Raw genomic sequence first — 25,340 nt, 5'->3', positions numbered from 1 at the left:
GGATTTTCCCTTTTAGCAGAGAAATCTGCAGATTCACGGCTTTTGCAAAGAGCTCTTGCAGACTGGCACGGTTCCAGCCTGCAAGAGCTGATTGCAGAAAGGGCGGAAAACCTCCAACCTTGCCTGGAGGAGGAAGGGCATGGGCTGAGCCTCTGAGTCATCCAAAGCTTGGCTCAGGCTCACCCTTCACCCCTGGAGCCCAGAGGTAAGTGGGGCAGGACTAGGGGTTGGGGAAGGTAGCTGGGGGCTGAGGGGACATGTTGAGTGCCACTGGCTCCAAGCGGAACACAACAGTGCTTCCCTACCCCCCCATCTCAGCCTGCTCCCAGGAGCAGGGCCAGGGGGTGAGGCAGGGGTGCCCCTCTGTGGGCTGCACACACACTGGCTGGCCAGGGGGGTTCGCACACTGTGGCCACCACTGCATCACCATGCCCCGTGCTGTCTTCCTGCAGCTGACCGCATGGCTTTTCAGGCAAGCGGCATGGGGTGTGACAGTGGTGGCTGCCACATGCGGGCCACACACGAGACCCGGCCAGTGGGGAGAGAAGGGGTAGCTTGCACGTGGCGGCTGCCACTGCACCACTGCTGCTGCTTCTCATGCCCGGCGGACCGGGGGTGGGGTGGGAGGCAGGGGGCCTCGCATCTGGCGGATGCCTCTGCACAGGCATGGCTCCATAGGCAAGCTGAAGTGGTGGCAGCCCCCTGTGTGTGAGTCCCCTGCCCCCCAGCCAGCATGCAGCCACCAACCTGCACCGCTGTGGAGCTGTGCAGCCAGCTGCGGCACAGAAGCGGCAGTGCAGTAAGCCTGAGCCTCCCCCCACCAGTCTGCCAGCCAGGCAACGTGTGTCGCCCACACGCTGTAGCTGCCACTGCCACGCCCCACGCTGCTTGCCCACAAAGCCATGTGGCCATGTGGCATGGGGTGTAGCGGCAGAGTTGGGGTGGTGGCCGCCATGTGCAAACCCCCACTTCCTGATTTGGCTCCCCCAACACCTTCCCTTTCCCCTGCCCTGCCCCCAACACACACTTACCTGCGGGGGTGGGTGTCAGTATCTGTGCATGTGTGTCTGTGCCTGTGTGGGGCTGGGGGGCTGTTGTGGGGGAGAGGGGGGTTGAGGGGCATCAGGAGGGCTGAGGAGGCTGGTGGGGGCAGGGGAAGTGAGGGGCACCAGCAGCACTGGTGGGGTGGTGGTGGTGGGGGCTTTAATTTTAATCATGAAATTGCGGTTTTTAAATCAGAGATTTTGCAATTTTTTAAATCAAAGACAACCAGGATCCCTGGTAATCAGGTCTGTTATCTCTCATCTCCATATACTTTTGTTAATAGGGATGTTATCTCTGGAGACAAATCCAGTCTGAGAACTGAAACAAAGCATCACAGAGACGTTTAATGAGATCTTCTAGTCTGAGCACTGAGTCCTATTGGGTAGAGTGGTTACATGAATATATCGTTTCCAATAGTACATGATTAGCAGTTATAATCCCTGTTCCACGATGATATCTTTGAGCTTTAACATATTTAAATTAAAATCATCTTTATATAGGTTTTGTTTTTTTAAAAAGCATCTTAACAAAAAAAACCCAAAACAATTAAATAAAAAAAGTGATTTAAATAAAAAATGTGATTTTTTTTTAAAACTTGTTCCAGTTTGAATTCCCCTATTCAACATGAGCAAGCAGAATTATACACAATATTACAGATGCAATCTTCCCAGTGCCTTGGCATTAATATTTCTTTATCTCTACTATGAACTTCACTTCATAGATCTACTGGATACAAAAAGTCATGGAGTAAATATAGACACTGGATTTATGACACACAACCTGCCTGACATCTGAGAACTCCAGGTAACCTCTCCACAGTTTACTAGCTGTATTCTTTCACCAGGTCAACGTTCCCTTTCCCCAGCCCACCCATCCATTTTTGTGGAAGTTGTGTCATTTAAAAATACAAAGCCCTAGTTAATCACATATACAATTTATTGCTACTCTGAAATCAAACTTCATTTTAAATAATACTTACTAATTCAGTTACCAGGGGCCGACCACTTCCAACATGCGTGTTTAGGCGTCTCTGCTTCAAAATATGTAGAGTGTTCTCCCTGAGACAGCAAGATAAGTTATTTTTAGAAACACAGTTAAGCTACTCAATCTTTTTCACATCAAAAATGAAATAATGGATATTTTGATTAAGGACACCAAAAGTACATAAGCCAAAATGGGCATAGTTTGGAAACTGGATACATTGAGAACCAATCAGATGTAAACCTGAATTAATCTGAAAACATGAAAGTGTAACACCATAAGGTATGTGATCCAATTAATCTAGATCACTTCTCTTTCAAAAGCGTAACTCATAAGCCAATCATTCACTTGTCCAAATTATGGAATCATTCCAGTGTGATGAAGTATCACAGACCATTTATGGGAGAATATTAAAATTCACCCCAAGATTAATCTAGGACAGTACATTAAGATCGGGACCAACTCAATATTTCAGAATTTATCATCATTAGCCTTTAAAATATGATTAAGTATAAAGATGTGAGATACATGTGGTAGTTGATATTTTCTATCTTGGAACCCATTGCTAATTGTATGTAAAACAATAACTACTTTTGTGAAAAGGTTATTAACACAGTAGTAAGGTGAAAAAAGTGATCACTGTAAAAAAAATACATACTAGTATGAACCATTTTATCCAGCTTAAATAATAATACAACCTGGCTAACAGGTGTCCATCTAATATCACTTTTTATTTCCATTGCATTATACCCAAAAAGCTCAAAACAGGGATTAAGGTCCCACTGTACTGGGCACTGTACAAACAACACAGATTGCACTTTGCTGGAGAAAAATAGTAATATTCTAGTTTGTATTTTCAAAATCCTATAAATAAGCAAATGAAGAGGAATATAGCAATAGTGAAGACAGGTCTATAAAGGATAACCACAGTGATGTCAGCAGCCTAACAACTACGGGCAAATGAATTCTTTTCCTTTATGGACACTGCAATATATACACACACACACACAAAATATTAATTTACTCCCAGGTTAATCTTAAACCATTCACTTTAACACTCACTTAACCCCAGAGAAACACACTAATTCTTTTCTTGAAAATCCCTGCATCAACCATTAGGATCAAAACCCAAACCTTACCTTCTCAAATTGCTAAGATTTAATGAAGAACAATACAAGAAAAGAAAAGCCACAAGGGTTCTATGACTCACCAATACACAGATTTTGCATAAAACTCAATGTTGTCAGAAAAATCTCCAATTTCATCTTTGGCAATGCTCTCTAACCAATCTACCACCAGCTGGAAAAAAAATGAAGGGTGGTTATTTTTTAACAAACAACACTGCTGCAAATGTTACCATACCACCCCCCTCCTTTACAGTATTCTGATCTGTTCATGTATACTAATGAATTTGAAATGCATTTATCTGCATATCACTCTGCTCTCATTTCCAAAATACCCAGCAGAACTGCTTGCGTTCACATCTGTTAGTGGCTGCAGTTAGTTAGAGCAATATGGCTTAACAGTTAAAGCAGCTCAATATGTAAAGAATGAGAAGCATAGCTCCCGGGACTGCTAAACCTCTGCCCTTCTAATATACATCTCAAGAGCACATCTGATCTACAGCAGGCCATTCACACACAATACGTGTAAGATCCTACTGAGATTATAGAAACAAATTCAGTTAGTTATCAAGAAATCTTTTACATTAGGAGTTAAAATACCTCAGAGAAATTGCATGGCTCAAAAAGTGTACCAAACATCCAAAATTTATCTATTCCTATATCTCTCTCTTAAAATTGTTGTCCTACCTGGCTCTGTCGAACCAGTGAATCCTTCTGAAATAAGATGCTCATGGCCATTTTTTCACTAGCATTTAGAACCTATTTAAGAAAAAAATCCTGATTATTTTGCAGTATGTAAGAGGATGTGTCACTAGAATACATGCATTATGCCATATTGTTTTCTGAATAGACAAACTGAGGGGAAAATACTTGTAGGAAACTGGTAAATGTGATATTTAGGAAATACTTAATATTGTTTGTATTGCCTCTCTTATTTGAGAGGAAGTTTTATATTATTTGTATTAAGAAATAAAGTCATGGAAAAGTATGACTGAAGAACCAATGTGCTACAAATTAGCTGATGACACCAAATAATGGTTCTTCATGAGTCTGGTTAGGTCGTTCAAGTATTCTTTTCAGATTTGAATAAAAATAAAAAGGGGTATTTATCCAAGACTCTTAGCACCCCACATAACAGTATAAAACAAAAATGGAATTAAGCATACGTAAGATTCTAAGATTCTCCTTCCATATAAATTTATCTCTATGATCAAAAAGATGTAAAGTTACTTTGGGTTTTTTATTTATTTATTTTTGCAGAGAAAGGGTGGGAGGACAAACTGCAAGAAGGAGGTTGATTTTTGGCAGAGATAAATTTTATTTAGATATGCTGATAGGCACTTCCCGCCTGAATTAAAATAGCTTCTACTGCTGTTGCAAGACAAAGAAAAGAGTATCTGCAGTTAACATTTCACAAAATTATTTTATCTTTCTAAACTTATTCTATCAGCACAGATTACAACAGTACTTTGTTACACGAAGAGCAAGGAGACATGCAGCCCAGAAAGGGGTTTCAAGACTCCAGCTTCTCTAAAGAAATAAAGATTGTGAAATATTAGAAATCCTGAGACTCCCCGATGAAACAGTACTTCAAGGTAGTGTCTGAACTCTTGCCTATCCCCAGAGGAATATCGTAGTCTAGGTTGATGGCATGTGTCAGAATGTACAAACATCTACTCACAAAAGCGATTTTCAACCAGGGTGCTGGGGCAGGATCAGGCTTTCCCTGCCTAGCTGCTCTCCCACCCCCACTCCCTGCTCCCTCTGCAACGAGGTATAAATAAATTCATTTTTGAAATAAGGTGCCACTGGATTCACAAAAGTTCACAGGGGTGCCTCGAGTTTAATGAGAGGTGATGTGAATCTAAAAAGGTTCAGAACCACTCACTTCCAATTGTACATATGAGGATTCCATGTTATAAATATGCAATTTTTAATCTTTGTCTCCATTTGGATAATGGAATCAGTTTCTATTTGTTTATATTCACTTTTATTTTCAACCTTCAAGTAGAACACTTAGATAGCAAACAATGTAGACAAGTGGTTTTAAATCTTAAAGCTTGAAAAGGCTTGCTATAACACAAAACTTACTGCAATATCAAATACAGTTTCATCTTCTAGGGCAGATTGTATTCTATCTCTATAAAGTGAAGCACAAATATTATCAAAGTTAATACTAAGATTGTTAATTCAGCCAGAATATAACAAGATGTTATTTCAACCAGAAGTACTAACATACTGTAAAAAACAACTTTAGAAATATTTCTACACATAATTTACATGCTAGGAAGTAAAACTGTAATAAAACTGGGTGGCTACTTACAATTTTGAACATGCACATTATTTCCATCAATAAATGGATATTAAATTAAAAGACTTAAACTGCACTGCTTAGCATAAATGCACTACATTTCTTGATAAAGAAGATGAATTTAACATAGACTATATGACTGGTGAAAAAAATTAATAATTGTTAATGTCAGATATAAAGCTGAAGAGAAGAATTTAGGCAAGTGCTTCATTTCTCTTATTTTATGTAAAAATACTTGAGTGAAGAGCCTAGGAAATAACTGACAGAGAAGAGTAAAGCTAGAGGCAACAATAATGGAGAACATCAAGCATTCTTATTAAGCCAGTTCTGAACAGAGGATTCTGCTACAGAAGCATCAATTTCTTTCTTCCTGAAAAGCAATTCTAGAGCACTCCTGTCAGGAATGATTTCATTTTGCTCTCCAAGAAAAAATGTGAAGCAAGTGACTCACAAAGCCAGGTTGAAGAGGAAGAAAGAATGGAGTCCTTACATTTGGTACCAACTAGTTTTCATATGTTAGGTCATCATTTATGGTGTCACAGATCAAAAATACACTGTACTTTGAGAGAAGAGAAGCGTTTGATAATGCTCAATGACAAGCCACACGTGAACAACTATGAATTTCCAAGACAAACTGGCTGAGGCACAGTAACCTATCTCGGTCCAAACTACACCTGGAATACTATCAAACTTATTGAAAAATAGTAATTGCTAGAAGCCACAAAACCCATTCGTTGTGTTTGAGAAAACTGGTGTATATGGCTATTAGACATTTCCTGCTAAGAAATATGGATTAATTATCTGTCTTCCAGCCTCCAAATTTGTAGTCTGATAGGCCCTACAACCAAATGACAACCATATTCTTCTAATTATAAACTTGGCTCTGCATACAAGTCAACACCATTATTTTCAGGTTGAATTTAAGGATGAAAAACTCTTCCCTGTATACAAGTCAAAAACCACAGATGTACTTCTACTATCTCTGCGAAGTCACACAGGAGAATCAGCTATCTAAGAAAAGGACCCAAAAGTTTAAATGCACTGAAAATATTAAAATTAATAATAATAAAAAACTGTACTGAAAAAATATGATCTGGTATTTTTATTGCATGAACAAAAAAAAACAAGTACAAAAAGTCTATTTATTGGTTGATCCAGTGTTGAAGTCAAGTGTAATATTTGTTTTCTTGAAGGGAGCGTGGAAATGGTCAACTTAGGCAGACAAAATACAGCAAGTCACTCCAGAAGTATAACTGAACTGTTTTTAAAAAAGAATTACCTATAGAGTGAGGAGAGCAGTCTCCATGTTACCATTTCTTGCTTGAGAAGCCATAGCACGCTGGCAGTTTTTGAAAACTTCTGCTGTCCAGGAGTTGCTCGGTAAACTATTTTCCCCAGTATGTTCACCTGACAAAAATACATATTGCACACAGAAGGTTACCCATTTTCTATTTTGTTACACGCCTGTTAAACCAATTTTTTCATTGCTCTAAGTGCTCTCACTTGATGCCTAAGACAGCTTTTAGGGTAAGCGTCTTTTATCATCTCAGTTGGGAGCAGACATACTAAGCCTACAGACTGCATGAACTATTATTATCGTTATGACAGAGTTTAGAAATCTCAAATGAGATCAAGGCCCTGCCAATCAAACACAGAAAACAGAACAAAAAAGTATTAATAAACATTAAATCCTGAACACTGAAAAGTCCTATTATCTGTGAGAATATATGTGGCTCTTGAAAAAATGTACTTGCCTACTTACTCCAGGTAAATTTGGGGGACCCAAGATGCTACTTTCTGGAGGATTTAGAAATATTTAAAAGAGTTTCTAATAGTTATGAAGACAAAATGGCAGGGGATCAGACTAGATGATCTGTCTAGGTCCCTTCTGACTCAATGATTCTATGACTCTAAAAAAGTGAATGGAATACAAGTTAAGCAATGCCGTTTTCTTGGGTTCAAAGAACTGTAACTAACTACTTAAAATTTTGCCTACCGGTCACATTTCTAAGGGTGATATTCAAGTTGGCTGAGTATCAACTATCCAGGGGTTGATTGGAAACTGAGACCCAAGCTGAGAGAAAAACAGCTATTTGGGGGTTTTTTTTAGACCCCCAGCATCCTCCATCTTATCTACAGCTGTAAATGAAAGCCATGTTTCTGCTGGAGCACAATCCAACTTCAGACAGAAATAAAATACCTAATAGGTGCTTGCCCTTGGATTTTTTACGTATCAAAAGAAGTAAAACACATTTGTTACTTTTTCAGGCACAGAAAGGAAATCACCACCTTTTAAATTCAATCCCAAACTCCATAATCTCACATAAAGGCCAGTTTCCATTTATTATTTCTCTTTTTTCTCCCATCCACAAGGAAACAAGGACTGCAAAGGCCAGACACAGGTATCTGAGACTGAAGAACCTGGGATTTTGTGTTGGATCCTCAACCTACAGACAATTTTACACACACCCCACCTCCTACCCATAATTCCTTTGTCTAACAGGCACCAAGGGGCAAAGTCCCTTGATAAACACTGAAATTCTCTTCAAAGCATCACTTCTCTTTTCTGACCAGTAGTTTTACAAATATAGCAGCTCAAATCCTCCCCCTTTTGAACCTAGTGTCACTTAGCTGTAATTAAATTAATAATTAATTTATTAATTATTAATTATCTATTGTTAATAATTATTAGCCCATCAAATTAATAACACCATGAGGATAAATCAGAGGTGGTTACGGTTTGATACTTAGACTTCTAAAGGCAGCTTGCAAGGAGTTCAACAGGAAACATCTGAATTACCTTACCCCACCCCCCAAAAAAACAAAACACCTCCCACAAACGCAAATAAATATTCCACATTTTCAAATTCTGCAGGATGCACTGTGGGCAATCCTGAGCTAAAAGAGCACCCCTTTCTAATAAACTAGTATCTAGTACAACTAATGGGTCATAAAGTTACTGTATTTACTTGAAGACAAGATGAAGTTTTATTCCCTAATCAGCATACGGGGAAAAAAGCTCCTCGTCTTATAGCAGCATACAAGAAAACCTTATTAAATACACTGTATCATTTAACTGATGCCAAAAGCAGCATGTGCTCAAGAATGGAAACCAAGTTGATTAAATGCAGCCAACACTAAGCAGGACTATAAATGGTCATGAGTGGGGGGGCTAATTAGCACATTAGAGTCTTTGTGTGGGTGGGTGGGGAGGTGGAGTATACACACACGCACATACTGAATGATGCTGAGCTGTGAAGCCACCATGGCATGAAATGCTGGTGACTGCCGAGGCCCAGCCCAATGATTGACACAGTAAACCACAAGCCTTTTAGGTTTGAACTAATATCATGCACGGTTTGCACTATATATAAGTAGGTACAAGAATGCTGCTTAAAACTAGATTTATGAAGTACCTGTGCTAAAACTTGCAGCAGTTTCAAAAAAGGTAAACCACATAAATTCTGGATGAACTAAGTCTATGGGTACCTGTAACAATTTGCCTATGTGCAAATTACTACAGGTATGTTTATTTCAAGGTCAGCATTTTCCAATTCACATTTCACTTCCATGTGCTCAGAGAGAGCAGGGTCTGACAGTAAGGAAGGGGAAAGGGCTTCAGGGCAAATAAGCTGGGGGAGTGGCAGTGGGCAAGGGGCTACCTGACCTTCCATATTTATTTTTCTGGGCTGTAGAAGTGGGAAAAGAAACATTCAGGGCTAACCTCCAATAATTAGATACTATATTTGGAAAATTATAACAAATCTATAGCATTTTCCCTATATGGAATCTATATATTAGAGGGCTGTCTTATAAATCAGGGTCATCTTATATCCATGTAAATGTGGTATATCCAGCTGTCAGATTTTGGGGATCAATCCTAAGTACAGTGACCTCTTAATTGAAAGAAAACAAATTCCTAGTTTCGGCAACCAGTTTCTGGAAAGGAATGTGGTGAAAACATTTCAAACAAATTACCTGACTGTTACAAATATTCTCATACTCTTCTACAAGTTCAAAGACTGTAGTTGAAGTGTGCTTCAAAAAGGAATGCAGAAAATCCGAGTACATGCTCATTGTAGCTAAAACACATTAAAAAAAAAAAAAGAAAAAGAACAAGAGGCACATCAGAATGCCATAGGAAAAACATTTTTCACAGGGAAATTTGAAGTCTTAATTTCCCATGAAAGTTCAAAAGTCTACTTTACAATGAAATATGACTTGCAGATGTTATCCAACATAACAAGAGAAAGTAAAATGCAAACAATGCCAACATGAATTGTCATCGACTGCCTGTGACCCATGTTGTATGGAACGTTAACTGCTCACACTAAAGAGTCACAAAGTTCTATTAACTGGGTAAGAGACTTTAGGAGCTCTCTTACCAACAAGCAGCAGAATGAGGAAAATGAAGGAAAGAGAACACACAGGTCAGCATGCCACAGTCAAAAATGCTGCACTTAGCTTTTTAATGAAAACTGCAAGTCATCTCACCAGCTTCTCCAGGATCATCTTCACGCAACAGCGCAGCACTCATTGTGATATCTTCAGTCATATTGGACAAGTCCAAGTTTGCAAACATTCCTGTACGGTGAGGTGTGAGTGCAACTGTCCAATTACTCTCATCCATCTAAAAAACAACACAGAACAGAAAAAGGAAAATAAACAACAACAAAAAAGAAATCTCAGACTGTCATAAGCCTAACTCCAGGCTATGATTAGCTCTTGTAGCCATAAGCAGAGCAGAACTTGAAATGAAGAATGAATCGATCACCTTTTAGACATGACACACATGCCTCTTAAAGTGTACAAGTAGATGTGATAGAAGATTCAACTTCATTTATTCAGGTTAAACCAGCAAGATCTTTGTCTCTTGTATGACGTGCGCAGTATTTGACTCCTGAGCTTAAAACACATTACTTACCGCCCCCCCAGACCCTTTTGTGCTTTCCTTAACCTGGTTGAAAGTCCTATGGTGTCCAACACAGGTAGAAGAAGGCAGAATCATTTCAACTTTTATAAGTTGCTTGCAAACCAAGTGTTGGAAGAAAGACCCCAAAGAACAAAGATAAAAAATTATGTGAGCAGAATTTATCTAAGCCAAAACTTTTCATTAGGGGGTTTCAAGTCTCTCAGAATGATTATAAAAGATCATATTATTGTCAGATTAGAATATCTTTAAAATAAAAGGGAGCGTGCAGAAACGAATTATGCAAGTTATTTGGGTTTAAATTTACAGCTATGATAGAAATATTAAAAAAAAAAAAAAGCTAAGGGGACACCTGTTAACTTGCCCAGATGACATAGCAGCAAGTTGACCAAAAGTACCAAAGACATCACCTCCCAGACTTAGTCCCTTAACAGTAGAGGTGTACTGATACAACAGTCCGATATCGGATTGGTACAGATATAAAGAAAAGTGTCTATGTCTGATATCAGCCTGATAGGGCTGATAAATGCCTGTGCAGCACACAGCCGCAGCACAGCATGGAGCAGAGCCGGCAGCGTGAAGAGCTGCCTCCAGCTGGTAAGTTGGGAGGGAAGGGGTGTGGAGGGGCAGATCAACCCCCTGTGGTGAGGGAGGGGGTAGGTGTTGCCCAGCGGGGGGTGGGGGTGCATGCAGGACTGAGGCATGGCTTATGGAGTGGGGGCAGCTCTTGCCACTTCTTACACCCCGGGAGGGCAGGGGAGCGTGGTACCCTAGTTCTGCATGGTGTGGGGCAGGCTGTAGCTTTGAAAAGGTGAATACAAGCAGAAACGGATGGTAAGGAAGGTTAAGTGAAAATGTATCATTTTTAAAGGTTCAACACTTTTCTATTTTTTTCCTGTTAAACTTAACTAAATATTATTAAATCATACATTTTGGGGGAGCATAACAAGCAAAATCAAGTGTCTTGCAACAAACCTATGACCCCAATTTACTTTTAGTTCTGGGAGTACTAAATTAACATATAAAATAAAATAAAAATACCACTCTAAAACCCTTATTTATTTCTCAAAGCATCAACCGAAGACCATTCATATACCATAATTATGCAGCTGATATGCAATTAACTGCACCTTCTGCTATGTCAAGCTAGGTTTAAAACACTAGAAACTTCTACCATTTTTAAGATTCACAGGAACAAAGAAGGGAGAACATGATGTATAACCTGCATACCATAGACATATTGCCATAAAATCCAGTAGTCTGCATAAGTTGAGGAGATTTCCCTAGTGTTCCCAGGAAGGCAGATACATCTGGCTGCTTCATGGAACTTCGAGTTTGTGAAGTAACTGAAAAGTAAAAAAAATGTTAAAAGCCAGAGTGCTTTGCTAGGGAGTTCCTACGATTAGTACCAAGATTAAAAGTGTTTATAAAGTCCTGTAAGTAATTAACTGTGGAAAAAGGTGAACCAGTTTCTCTCCCAAATTATTCTCTATTAACTTTCTGGATTCTGAAAGCAGGCTTGAAAAGAAAGAGAATATCAGCTCCAGCAAACTTTATATATAAAGAAGTAAAACAATGTGCGTAGAATCACAAACTGCAAGTAATCCATGCAAGGAATTACACATTAAAGGAGAAAAAAGAGGATTCTTACAGGGGTGACGAAATAATGATACCGGAGTTTGGGGAACCAACTGGTTCTTTGGTGTTACACTACCAGGACTGTCATCCAAAGATGCAAGACCTGATGAACAAGTTAAGAAAAAGTCTCCTAAACTTTGTTTCATATTTACTAATAAAAGAACTACTACTGAAATACTTTATCAGATGAGCAAATTATCTATGCTACTAGCATTAAAGAAAAATTGCAAAGCACTTCAGGTATGTACATCTAACCCAGGAGTGGGCATATTCCAACCTGCAGGCTGCATTGGGTCTGCAACGGACCCCATTGCCTAGCAGCCCCTGCCCATGTTGCTGCAGCTAGATTCCATGGAGACTCCAGGAGCAGCAGGGCCATGGGTTTCCATGCAGTACTGGCAGGGTGTGCAGCTGGGCAGGGAGCTGCTCTGGGACCAGGATCCTGTGGTAGAGACAGCATGGTCTGGACCTGGAACAGAGCTGCAATTTACTGCCCACAGTGCCCTGCCTGCTTATACTGTACATTTCCCAAGCAATATCAGCAACAGGAAACTGACATGAATCCTGCCAATTTTACCTCTGGCCTGATGATTTGGAAATGGAACAACAAAAAGGGCCACCACTTTATTAAGCTAATTTTGCATTAGTTCCAGAAAGTAACAGAAAGAACAGACACACTAGAATTCTTTACCATCAAAATCAGAAAATTACTACCACATTCATTAAATTTATACAAAATTATTCTAATAATAAAATAGCCATTTTGAAAATGAAATACTGACATATCCATTTCCATAGTCAATTATATTAATTTGCTAAATCAAAACCCCCAAATTTTCTAAAAATGTTGAAAAATTTTAAAAATAATAATACAAAACTCAGAATTAAAACATTCCAGGTGTTACTCCGAATTATCACTACTAATTTTTTCTACCCTTTTCAGCTTGACAGACATGCAAAAATTAGGAAAAACTGGCTATATGTTGGCTACAGTAAAATTAACAAAATACAAATGCTGTTGAGAGCCTAAGTCCAACAGAGGGATTGTTTGTACTATGTAATCTTTCACCAGTAGACACACACTACTTTTGAACAGTAGATTTAAAGTTCTTAGAAGCGGTATTTCAAAATTAGTGAGTGATATTTCGAAGTTAGTGATGTTCCTTTATATTATGAACGTACAGGACAAGAAAATGCAAGTTTCATATTAGTGTTATTTCAAATGTGCATAATTTCAAGGAATACAGTACTCTATAGCAGTTGAAAATTAACTAGATCTGATGAGTGCCATAATTGCTATAAGCCAAAACCAAGAAAAAATAACTATTCCATGGTGCAGTCAGAATATTAGGGGTTTCACAAACATACAAAAACCTTGACAGAGAAAGGATACTAGAAACTCTTTTTTGAGAACTCTGTTTTCGAGCAGGCCTGGTCATCTCTGCATCTAGTGGGGATGCCACATTTCCAAAATCAGTCCTACAAAACAGAAATGGAGTAAACAAACAGATACAAGTAAACAAACAGATTTAAGCGGGACAAACTATGGGAGAAGAATTTTTTTTCTTTTGCTAATTGGATTGTATGACCGATAACTACTCTCAAATAATACTTTAGAAAGGAAAATAAGTGTAGCCAGTAGTTTGAAATTAAAAAGAAACTATTTTCTCAAAACAACCCCCCCCCCCAAAAAAAACCCCCAAAACTCTTGTGGTTGTTTCTATCCAGCAGTGTCCTTTAACTTAAAGGAAGAGGGAAATGCTTGAGAAGAAACAAGTTCTCCACAGTGCTGAAAAGGTTACTCTACAAATATTAAGTAACTAACTTCACACTCAGGGGAAATATTCTAACAGATATGCAGTAGTCCCTCCCATAGCTAGTCCAATTTCAACTAACACCCTTGACAAACGTTAACATTTATGCTGAAGTTCTAATACTAGCTGATTTTACACGAGAACAGAATGTTTCTGAAAAAGTTTAAACAAATCACATAATGACTTTGAGACACATGATATTTAAAATAAAGAATGAAGTGATCTCACACCTTTGATTCTTTCCCCAAATATTTTGATTGATCTTTGGCCCATGAAGTTGACCTCTGCTAGGGAAAAGGGCAGATTTAGCTTTCCCATGCAGCAAAATGCTTGTGAAATGCATAACTGCATATAGACCCCCAAATACGTTATATTTGTAAGGTTCCTAGACTCTGTGGAAAGCTTCAGAATCCAAGGAATCAACTTTTATGCACAGAGGAAACTGGAACTTCACTTAAACAAGTAAGTTCAAAGGCCTGAAGAGACCAGCCTCCACACTGTGACACTTCTGTATAACACAGACCTAAGGAACTCCCCCAGCAATTCCTGCTCCAAGTGCTCAGCTTGTTTGAACTATTGCAGGGCTGTCAAAGTTGATTGGTTCATTTTCCCCAGACCACCCCCAGCTAGATTGGACTGCAGCGCTCCTGCTCGTCTCGGGCTGGATCCAGATCTCCAGCAGCAGGGCAAAGCAGTGGTGGCATTAAACAGGCAGTTTATGCAGAGGCTTAGACATTTCAGGGAATCAAAGCTTAATACAGCTGTTGCTCACCCTGCCAAAACACATTCCCAGTGGGACTTCATACTCTGGAATTCAGGGGCAGGCCTCACCCCTGCTCACCCCCAAGTTCCCAACCCCTTCAGCAGCCCCATATGCCAGATGACGCAGCTATGCAAGCCAGATCCACCCTACAATGACACCCCCCCGGAACTACCGCATTACTTTAGAAAGATACCTCGTTTTGATTTAAAGACATCACGTGACAGACTACCCTATATCCGCAGATAAGTTGTTCCATTGGTTAATTACCCTCTTAAAAATTTGCACTTTGTTTCTAGTTGAAGCTATGTGAGCTCCCAACTTCTGATCCCCGTGCCTCCTTGTAGCTTTTTCTACAAGGCATGTGTACACTCAAAAGCTCTTTCCCTGATAGCACTAACCTCATTGCCTTCTCTGGTATAAAAAAATAAACTGAACTCCGATAACACTTTTTTTTCAACCCTTGTTAAAACCCCTGGCAGTTTTTCATAGATTCATAGATGTTAGGGACTGGAAGGGACCTCACAAGATCATTGAGTTCAGCCCTCCTGCACTTGGGCAGGAAAGACTGCCAGGGTCAGATGACCCCACCAAGATGCATGTCAAATCGTTTTTTTAAGGTCTCCCGGGTAGGTGACTGTACCACCTCTGGGGGGAGTCTGTTCCAGACCCTGGAGACTTGAATGATGAAGAAATTTCTCCTTATGTCCAATCTCAAACGATCTTCAATCAGTTTGTGTCCGTTGTTTCTTGTCTTCCCCTTGAGGGTGCCTTGGTGAACAGATGCTCCCCCAGCCCCTGCTGTGCATCCCGATATACTGAGGCTGCCACCAAGGCCCCTCTAAGTCTTCTTTTCTCCAGGTTGAACAGTCCTATGTTGTCTAGCCTTTCCTTGTATGACCTGCTCTCCAGACCTCTAATCATGCATGGGGCCCTCCTTTGGACAATCTCGAGCTTCTCCCCACCCTTCTTGAAGTGTGGCGCCCAGAACGGGACACAGTACTCCAGTTACAGTCTCACCAAGGCTGAGTAGAACGGGTAGAGAACAGCCTTAGTCTCACTTGAGGTACATCGGTAGATGCACGCTCATGTTTGATTTGCTCTGTCAGCTACAGCATTGCATTGGTGGCTCATGTTCATTCAATGGTCTGTTACAACCTCCAGATCTCTTTCAGCTGCGGTGCTGGCAAGTGTAGCACTGTCAAGCCTGTAAGTGTGTTGTGGATTATTCCTCCATGCAACAATGATGGAGCGCTGTACATTTCTCAGTGTTAAACATCAGGTTTTGATCCACCCGCCTTGCAAGCCTGTCCAGGCCTGTCCTATATCCCCAGCCTGTCCTCCAGCGTGACTGAGTTCCCCCATAATTTGGTGTCGTCCACAAACTTTGCCAGTCTACTTTTAACACACAAATCCAAATCGCTGATGAACGTGTTGAAAAGCACTAGTCCGAGCACCAAACCCTGAGGGATGCCACTGGTCACTTTCCATTGTGTTGACTTAGTGCCATCCATTAATAGTTTCTGGGTGCATCTTGCACTCAGAGCCAGTCACCTAGCCTGGCAAGTGCACTACCTAGCCTCACAGCCAGTTTCAACCCTTTCAACATAATCACTCCTGTAGCTTTTTTCTGAACCTTACCCAGAGAACACCACAGTCCTGCTCCCATTGCATTCAGGAATACCACATTGCTACTACACCTGCTCCTGTCCTCCTGCAGAGCTCTCACTCCCCCTTTCTTCAACTGTACACCTGCCTCAACGCAAGTGTCCCAGAGATGCTGCTTTCAGGGCACCACCCTCCTTCTTCAACACATTTCCTTCCCTCCCACACGTACCTCCTAGCGCTAAGGGGCACTGAAACACACAGCGTCAACAAATGCAGACTAGCAAGACATGTGTGAACAAGGAGGGCACTTCCTGCCAGCACAAGGAGAGGCAATGCCCGCTGGCAGAGTGCCCTGCTGTTTGGTTGGGAAACCGGCGGTGTCGGCGGCTCTCGCCCAGGCCGGGAACAAGCTGCCAATACCGCTGTCCCGCTGTCAGTCCGCTGAAGGAGGGCGGCACTGCAGCGGGGGCGCCATACGAGGGCCGGCACTGCCCCTCCGCAAGCTCCTGAAGCCGGCGTACAAACAACACCGGACAAGCGACCAAGCGAAGGCCTCCGACACAAGCTCTGAGGAGAGGCCGCCCCAGAGCAGCCCCCAGCAGCCCGGGCCAGAGGGATAACTACGGCGCAGCCCACACCTTCTTCCGCCCTGAGCGCATCAGGCGCAGGAGCCCCTGACCGCCTCCGCCCGGCGCTAGCTGAGGGATGAAGGGCGGGGGATAGGGGCGCTCACCCATCCATGCCAGCAGCCTCGGCCACAGCCGCTACTTGAGCCTTCCCGCGTTCCGGAAGTGGCCGCCCGCCACCGGAAGGTGACCCCACACTCTGGCGCCGCGCGCGAAAGGCGCATGCGCCCCCTGTCCTGCGCCTGCGCGCTGCTGCCTCCGATGGCCTGGGCAGAGCCGTGGGTGTACGCATGCGCACATTACCGTGCGGTGGCTCGGGCGTTTCGTCCCCCGGCTCAAGGGGCGGGGCTTTCCTGCGCGGCCTGCTGGGGTTGGCGGTGAAGCTTAATGCTCCTCGGAAGCGGGTTTTAAGCCAGACATCAGGCCTGAGCAGGAAACGGCGCTGGGGTGCGGCCGCCCCTAGGAACAGGCATCACTTCTGCCTGCAAATTTCAGTGCATCTTGCACTCAGAGCTCCTCGAGCAGCATAGCCTCCTTGTTGCAGCACAGGCTTGGACCCTGATTTTTTTTTTTTAATTAATGTATTTCGTGTTCCGGGTCAAGTCAACTAAATCATACTAATGGAGCAGAACTCAAATCGTTCTGAAAACCCCACTGAGGGAGCAGGCAGAACTCAATCCCTTCAAAACCCCATGCATGATGCTACAACCAGCGAGCATCCTCTGTCTCAGGCTCTCACTCCAGGAATTCAGGTACTTCCAAGTCTACTGGCAGGCATCCTAGTGCAGGCCCAAGGCCAGAGGGCTTAGGATTTAGGTGCCCCAACTCGATCTTAGCCCACAAGAGGCCCAGGAGCTTGCACTCTGCTGTGAAGATGCTACATCAGCCCTTTATGGACAGGATCCTAGAGAAGGCAGGATGGATGGGGGCTTCTGGCGTCAGCTAGTCCAGCCCTATCCAAACCATCCCACAAAGCTGTAACCTAACGCCACTACCCTTTTAATTCCTTCACTACCCTTTCCCCGCTTCACTACCCTGGCACAAGCACAGACCTAACATCCTACAGTAAAGCAGCCAACAGCCTAGTTCTATAAAACATTGTCAACATTTACAAGCACTGAAAAAAATATAGGCTCAAGAGATCTGGGGTAGAGGGCCATACCCCAACTCTGCAAAGGAAGGCAGCCCCCCCACCTTCCCCTGTCCATCCCATCTGCCCCCATTGGTTATTTGGCACTGAACAGAGACCTTCCCCTCTCTACCTTTTTGCATTTTTTTAAAATTTTTCTTTAAATTTAGTTCAGCCATAAGCACCTGAACCATGCTTGGTTGTCCTTAAGCACAGTAAATAAGGATTTTTTTTTTTTACATTATTTGGTTACACCTACCTGATAATAGTTCATCATTGCTGGTGGACAATCCCAGGAGTTAGTTCCAAGTAATTCAAATCAGACCAATTTTCCATAGATAAGGATTACCCACAATTATGCCAGTACATTTCAGGACTAGATGCACAAAAGGGGTTTTGAGCCGTCTGGGGCACCTATCTGAATTCATGCTCGTGTCTTACACCATATGAAAATAAGGCTTTAACACAGGCAGGCGAAGTCCAGCCCATGGGCCAGATCCAGCCAGCAGTGGACTCTCTTTCCCAGCAGCCCCTGCCCAGTGGCTGGAGCCAGTTTCCATGGAGAGCCCAGCAGCAGTTACCCCCTGATAGCAGGGAGCCAGGGTTTCCATGGAGACCAGCCCCAGCAGCACTAGCAGGCAGCCACAGTGCCAGTTTCTTCCTGGTGGAATTGGGGGGAGGCTGTACTAGGGGCATAAGCAGGGCAGGCTTAGCTGCTGCCACCTGTGTACGGTGGGCAATGGAGGAAGCCCCCCTGGGAGGGGTGGCTGTGGGGAATTGAGGGGTTGCTCCAGCCACTCCAAGCCCCACCCCCAGCACCTCCCCTGCTGGCAGGGCAGATTGCTGCCTTGGAGCAGAGCTGGGATCTTCCAGTAGTGAGGGCATGATCCAAAGCCAGGGCACAGCCCCAACTCTCTACCTGCACACCCCAGCCCGGGGCATGCATGGTGCAGATCACGGCTGTGCCCTGGCTCAGGATCACGTTATCACCGCCGAAAGATCCCAGCCCTCCTCCAGAGCAGCTCTGCACCCTGCCATTTGCCCTGCCAGTGCTGGTCTCCATGGAAACCCTGGCCTCCCATCATCACAGCACAGCTGTTCCTGGGGTGTCCACAGAGACTAGCCCTAGCCGCACAGGCAAGGGCTGCTGGGAAATGGAGTCCAACTGCTAGCCAGATTTTGCCCACCCCTGCTTTAACAATTTTGCCCACCCCTGCTTTAACAATTCACGAGTTGCTAAGAAAAATACCTGCTCTCTCCCCAAAAAAGCCTTTAAATTATTAAAAACCAACAGTAAGAAATCCATCATACAAGAACACACGAGAACTAGCAAAAACAAAACTTTTACTTGAATTGCCTCGAGCACAAACAAGCAATAGGCACATCCATGTTGCTTCCCTTATTCTAGGCAGTCGGTAGGGTGCAAGGTCTTACCACCCTCCTCTTCCAAATGATATATGCTGTCAACAGCTTGTAATGTCAGATTCTAAACTAATATATTGTCCTATACTAGTGAAAGAAAGTGCATGTGCCAACTTTATTTTAAAATCAATTCTGCTTTTTCATTTACACAATATAGAAAGTAGGAACCCAGCTATCTGGATTTTAGCTCACAAGCCTACTACTCTCAGGTGTTAAAGAGGTCAGTGGGGCAGCCTTCCTAGTTCTTTATAAATTAGAGAAGTAACATGCTGTGCTAGAGACTAAAAATTCTATTTTCTTAAACTGTAGAACAATCATTTGGTAGCAGGGGGAGGGAGAAGAGAAGGAAGCTTCATTGTGCCCAATATAAACATAGGGATTTAATATATGGGTAACTAGGAGTTTCAGGGATTGAAATGCATACTCCTCTTTCACCTGAAATATTACTGGTTTTTTGTAGAGAAGAATAGAAGCTTTTATTCTTGAATATGTATACCCAGCATGACTGAAGCAACTGATCAACTTCCTGCTAGGACTTAAGGAATTATGTATGATGTGGTTAAAAAGTATGTGAAAAGTTCAGTTACACTGAACAAAGGAGGAAATAACTACAACTGCAATTTCATTTTAAAATCAGACACAGATCTTTTAATAGGCAGGCAGAGATACTGCATTTGGAAAAAGAGTTTATTTCCCAATAATTTTAGTTCAGCTATTATTCACTGGTCCTTTCAAACAGTGGTGGCAGTGAAAATAGAAAATACTGAAACTGCAATTCTGCACTCTGCAGAGCTTTCTTTGAATGTGTTACAGGAGCATGGAATTAAATGCTAGTCATTTTGCTTAGTCTATGATTCTGTCCCTTTACCATACTGTTTCAACAGAAGAACTTAAAACAGCCCTGATACAAACTAGCCCCAAAGAAAGTGGAAAGATGGTCCTTATCTTATCCAGGTCTTAGATTACCAAAAAAAATTTTAGAATTTAATGAAACTAAGCCTACAAGAACGGATTCTGTAGCCATTTAAACATTTGTATGAAGACAACCACTTACAAAACAAAATGAAGATTTACTACAGGGTTTAAAACCCACAGTGCAACACAAGTTTGAAATCAGAGTACAAAAGGACTCAGCTGTGCCGTTTCATTTTTCTACTCAACCTGGAAGAGAGAAAAAGTGAAAACCATGGAATCTTACAATTTTAAGTATGTTATTAAAAAAAAATTGAACAGGTTTTTTAAAACAAAAAAAATAATCCAACTTGACCATGGCACACTCACTAAAAAGAGAAAAGCAAATTAGGTAATTGAGGTAGACCAACTGCAGGTATAAGAACTGAATTTGATTAAGAGTTCTGTTTCTCTAATCTTGTTAGATATGCCTTCAGGTATATACACTTGTAGTTCTTTGAAATTTAAGTTGCTTTTGCTCCAGTTTTCCTGTTCCTATTCTCTAAACAAGCTGGACACACAAAAGGTCTAGAGACTGTTGTCATTCATGTATGAAATTCTTTGGAAAAAAAGTTTGGATGGAAGCTCAAGGATTTTTATGCATCTTCATGCTTAGCTACATCTGCATTACAATTGAAAGAAAAACATTACACACGTACCCCTGTATGCAGACTATCCAATTTTTCTTTTTCAAACAGGAATAGTGTATTGTTGCTCAAACAGACAGGTTTCAACTGAAAAAACAAAGAAACTTTAATTCAAACTGAGTAACCCCTGGGGGTCTAGGGGGTGGGGATTGGAGGAGAGAGGCTTGGCCTCAATTACAAGAGGAGAAAAGCTTCCAACTCAAAAAAAAAATGTGCAGTAAGGTTTGCAAAGCACCAGTAATCTAGGATTTGTATCTATACTACTTAAGTCTTCCCCAAATTTCAGTTATCATCTCTAACTCTCACGTGCCTCGCAACAGCAATTCACAGATGCAATCCATGAGCAAGACAGAAACCTACTGATCTCTCAAGCTTTTTCCACCTCCTTTTAAAGGCAAAAGTATCAATCTATCTTCTAAAAACAAATGAGCATTCAACTCTGTGGTACTTTTCCTCAAGTTTAGGTACTGTTTTACTTGAAATTACTTGTTTACAGTGGTGAGGTCTTCCAGCCATGGGGCTCTTTAGCCTGGAAAAGCGCAAGCTCGGGTGATCTGATGGCCACCTATAAGTTTATCAGGGGTGACCCACCAGGATCTGAGAGAATGTTTGTTCCCCAGAGCACCCCAAGAGATGACGAGGTCAAATGGTCATAAACTATTGCGAGACCGTTTCAGGCTGGACATAAGGAAGAATTTCTTTACTGTCCGAGCCCCTGAGGCATGGAACAGCCTGCCATCGGAGGTGGCTCAAGCACCAGCATTGAACACCTTCAAGAGCAAACTGGATGCTTATTTTGCTGGGATCCTATGACCCCAGCTGACTTCCTGCCCTTTGGGCGGGGGGCTGGACTCAATGATCTTCCGAGATCCCTTCCAGCCCTAATGTCTATGAAATCTATGAAGTTAGGGATTTGAAGCCATTTTATAAATTAAGTTTCAAAACACCCTTACAAGATGTAAAACAGAAATATTCAGAGTTGGGACTCAGCGACTTCCCCAAGGTAAAGGCAGAGTTTGGGAGGAAGCTGACACTCAGATTCTACTTTTAAAGAGGAACGTCTTTATACATTTGGCCAGTGAATAATATTTTTTAGAGAAAACCTTAAGAGACTTATTAAAAAATAACATGACAGACATGTAAATTCCAGAGTGTAACCAATTTTCAGCTCAGTATCTTTTGCCTACTATTGTCCATATATAAATAACTACACAGTAGCATATAAGTAAGAATGCCAGATTTCAGTGCAAACATTTAATGATGATTGAGTGCAGGAACTAGCAAAACTACGTACAGTTCCTGTATTTGCTGGGGGGAAAAAAACCTTCAAAGGCCAGTGAGAAGCTTGCATTTTTAAGACCCAACATAAAACCTTGTTTCTTCTGCGAGCAGATTTTGGTTCCTTCACCAATCCCGTCAAAAAAAGATGAAATAAAAACAAAGATAAGACAATCTATATTCCAAAACTGTACTTGCTGCACTATATTACTACACTGTTAACCAATAGCATGCCCTTTTTAAAACAGATGCAGAAAAATGTTTGCCTTACACCTTTTATTGTATTTCAAAAATGTTAAATTCTTACATAGAAGTAAGTCTGACCTTGGACCTTTCCTTCAAGGTCTTTCAATGCTTCCTTCCTAGTTTGCTAACCAAACAGGTTAAGAACCTCATGTGTCTCTGACACACACACACACACACACACACACACACACACACACACACACACACACACACACACACACACACACACAGACACACACACACAATGCTTTAATTCATGAAAACCTAGTAATTCCTTTCACATTGAACCATCAACAACATTCCAGGAACAAAAGACAGCTACAATTCTTTTCTACTTCCTCAAGTGACAGTGGTATCTCCCTCATTTTTACTTAATCTCCATTGCTGCCACTCCCTCAGTGTCTTTCCTTAGGTGGCTTCCCTAATTGTTGAAGTAGTGTCCTCAAGTCTACCAGGTTTTGCTTATGAAAGGTTCCTCTACAGGAGGCATACACAGTACTACAGAACTTCACTAAGTCTATGACCTGGGTAACAGGCAATCATCATATCACCCATATTTGGGAGTGAGCTCAGCGTCAGAGAGGTGATACGCAAGATACAATTGCTTTTTTTTTTTTTTTTAAATGACACTTGGTCTATATACAGTTAATACTTCCACTACTTGCCAGCTGTTTGTGTGACCCTTCATATATACCAGTTCCTTTCCCCTTCACAGGAATCCACTGAAGTTGGATGCTTCCTGAGCAACTGTAGTCAATACTGCTGCTGAGATGTTCATTCTAGAATTCAAGGATTCATAATCAACTCAGATTTTTATCCAAGCTGATTATGCTGCATTGACCAAAGGCTCTATCTTGATACAGCCAATAGAGCACATTTTTCCTTTAAAGCAATGACAGGAAGGATCAGAATTCCCTTCCCCCGCGCCCCACCAAGACCAAACTTGAGTTTCCGGCAAGACTCTCAGAACTCAGTTTGAAGGTCACCACAACCTCCTACATAACAAAACTTTACTGCAAGATTAATTTATGAAATAAAATTTATTGTATGTGTGCATGCCTCTGTGTGTAAAATTGAAAATATATTTAACACAAAAAATCCTTTGAGTAGGGAAAAAAATTAGCGCTAATGCTCCCTTTACTGTTAAATTTTGGAACTTTTAAGGTCCATTTTATACTTTCACAAGTATGGCAGAGCATATTGGCCAGCTTTTGAAAAGCTAGTCATACCTTCTCACTAGCAGTAACAAGCTAACTGATCTTGTTATAAAAACATTCTATAAAGTCAAAACAGTAGTAATAGGCAATATACTTCAAGTACCCCCAACCCATCACTAATTAATTATTAAAACAATACCAAAAGCCCCATATACACTTTCTATATACAGCTTCCTCTAGAAAAAAAATCTGTGCCCCAAAGGGAATGCTTAAAAAAGTGGAAGTTGCTAATATTTTGTGCTAGTATTTTGGCAACTAACCAGGATTAGTCTTTAACCTAATGAGGTATTTCTTCAAAGAGCTTTTACTTACCTATATGTTAAACTGGAGGAACTGTTAGGTCTAGCGTCATGAATATGAGGCCAGAGCCTCTTTTGCTCTCAGATGTATGAATCCACACTGTGCAAGATGCTCTGCTCAATTGTATTTAGAGGGATGATGTAATATTTACTAGCGCTGTTAAAACACTACACAAAGCATTCAAGTAGTAGATAACTGTAATGCAAGCCCTTGCATGGCAATCCAAATTTATTGAACTACTGATGCTAAGTCATACAAAATTGCACCACTTTAATTAAGGCTTTTAGTTTACATTTGGCCACCTCAAAGCAGTTGTAACATTAGGTTGGTCAATTTAAATACTGTGGCTCCCTGTTGGATATACACACAATCTTTACACCCAAACGTTAATGCATACAAAGCAACAAGGCATTGTTAAATAAAATCAGCAAAAGTTAAGTACTGCAACTTAGGCCCTGTGACCAATTACACATGATTAAAATTACTTCCCACATTCACATCCACAGTACTCTTCCACCATTTAACATCTCAACCAAAACGTTACACATGTAAAACAATCACTAACAGGCAAAAGTACTAAACCTGTATATTTGGTATTGCAAATACACTTATGCATGAGCAAGCAAGGGAATTCACAGTGAGAATCTACAGCTGCAGAAGCCCAAAAATGATTTACAAAAAATTGTTAAATCATTAAAAAATTGTTTTAAAATATACACTTCTTGTTGTAGACCCCCACTGTACACACAACTATAAACATTGTTCCCTATGTAAACAAGGAAAAGGAAACATACAATAAAAGGTTGAAAAGTCTGGACATTTCCTTCCCAACAGATATTAAAGGCCATGTCTTTAGTCAGACATTATACTGAAAGGACTCTTAAAGACTAGATTCACTGTCTCCACAGGTTTTTCCTAAAATTAAAAAACTATATAGCTGTTGTGTTAATCAAAGCGCTTTTGTACAATACAATGATGATGATCCTGTATTTCTTTAAAAAAGTTACAATAAGCTACAAATACCGATGAAGCAAAGTTATCTGGAGTAGTCTATAGAGGAGCTCTTTGGACTTTCTTTTATTATGCTAAAATAGTGGTGCTTTTAGGATTTACATTATTGTACTCTCCAATAGAAAGTATGGGGATTGTTGAAGTATACAGTACATAGTTTTCATACATGTACAACATTGGTGGATGAACAATGTCTCTTATCAGTAATACTGGATGTAGGCTCTGGTTTTACCAGTTGCATACATTTAGAATATTTATAAGTAAAAATCTCTCGTGACACTGGAAAGTGATTAGAATGTGCAA

At 41.2% G+C, this 25,340-nt stretch overlaps 1 protein-coding gene across 3 annotated transcripts in view; it reads right to left on the bottom strand.

The window, feature by feature from the left end:
* The window catches only part of NUP107 (nucleoporin 107), a 39,912-nt gene extending 22,880 nt beyond the window's left edge, over positions 1-17,032 (bottom strand). The window contains exons 1-11 of one of the 3 annotated variants that reach the window (XM_019514700.1): positions 16,944-17,032; positions 13,422-13,507; positions 12,042-12,131; positions 11,621-11,736; positions 9,955-10,090; positions 9,439-9,542; positions 6,740-6,867; positions 5,241-5,289; positions 3,837-3,908; positions 3,236-3,324; positions 2,024-2,102 (exon numbers count right to left, since the gene is read on the bottom strand). In XM_019514700.1, the coding sequence (XP_019370245.1) occupies positions 2,024-2,102; positions 3,236-3,324; positions 3,837-3,908; positions 5,241-5,289; positions 6,740-6,867; positions 9,439-9,542; positions 9,955-10,090; positions 11,621-11,736; positions 12,042-12,131; positions 13,422-13,507; positions 16,944-16,951 (957 nt within the window). In that variant the 5' untranslated portion in view covers positions 16,952-17,032. Of the gene's footprint in view, positions 1-2,023; positions 2,103-3,235; positions 3,325-3,836; positions 3,909-5,240; positions 5,290-6,739; positions 6,868-9,438; positions 9,543-9,954; positions 10,091-10,234; positions 10,353-11,620; positions 11,737-12,041; positions 12,132-13,421; positions 13,508-14,072; positions 14,201-16,943 lie in introns of those variants that run through there. The other 2 variants (XM_019514699.1, XM_019514701.1) reach the window with 2 other exon arrangements.
* Between the last annotated feature and the right edge of the window lie 8,308 nt (positions 17,033-25,340).

The sequence above is a fragment of the Gavialis gangeticus genome, unplaced genomic scaffold (assembly GCF_001723915.1).
Source record: "Gavialis gangeticus isolate Ggan-Ray unplaced genomic scaffold, GavGan_comp1, whole genome shotgun sequence".
Lineage (NCBI taxonomy): Eukaryota > Metazoa > Chordata > Crocodylia > Gavialidae > Gavialis > Gavialis gangeticus.
The sequence above is the reverse complement of the archived record's forward strand: the minus strand, read 5'-3'. Positions and strand labels throughout refer to the sequence as shown.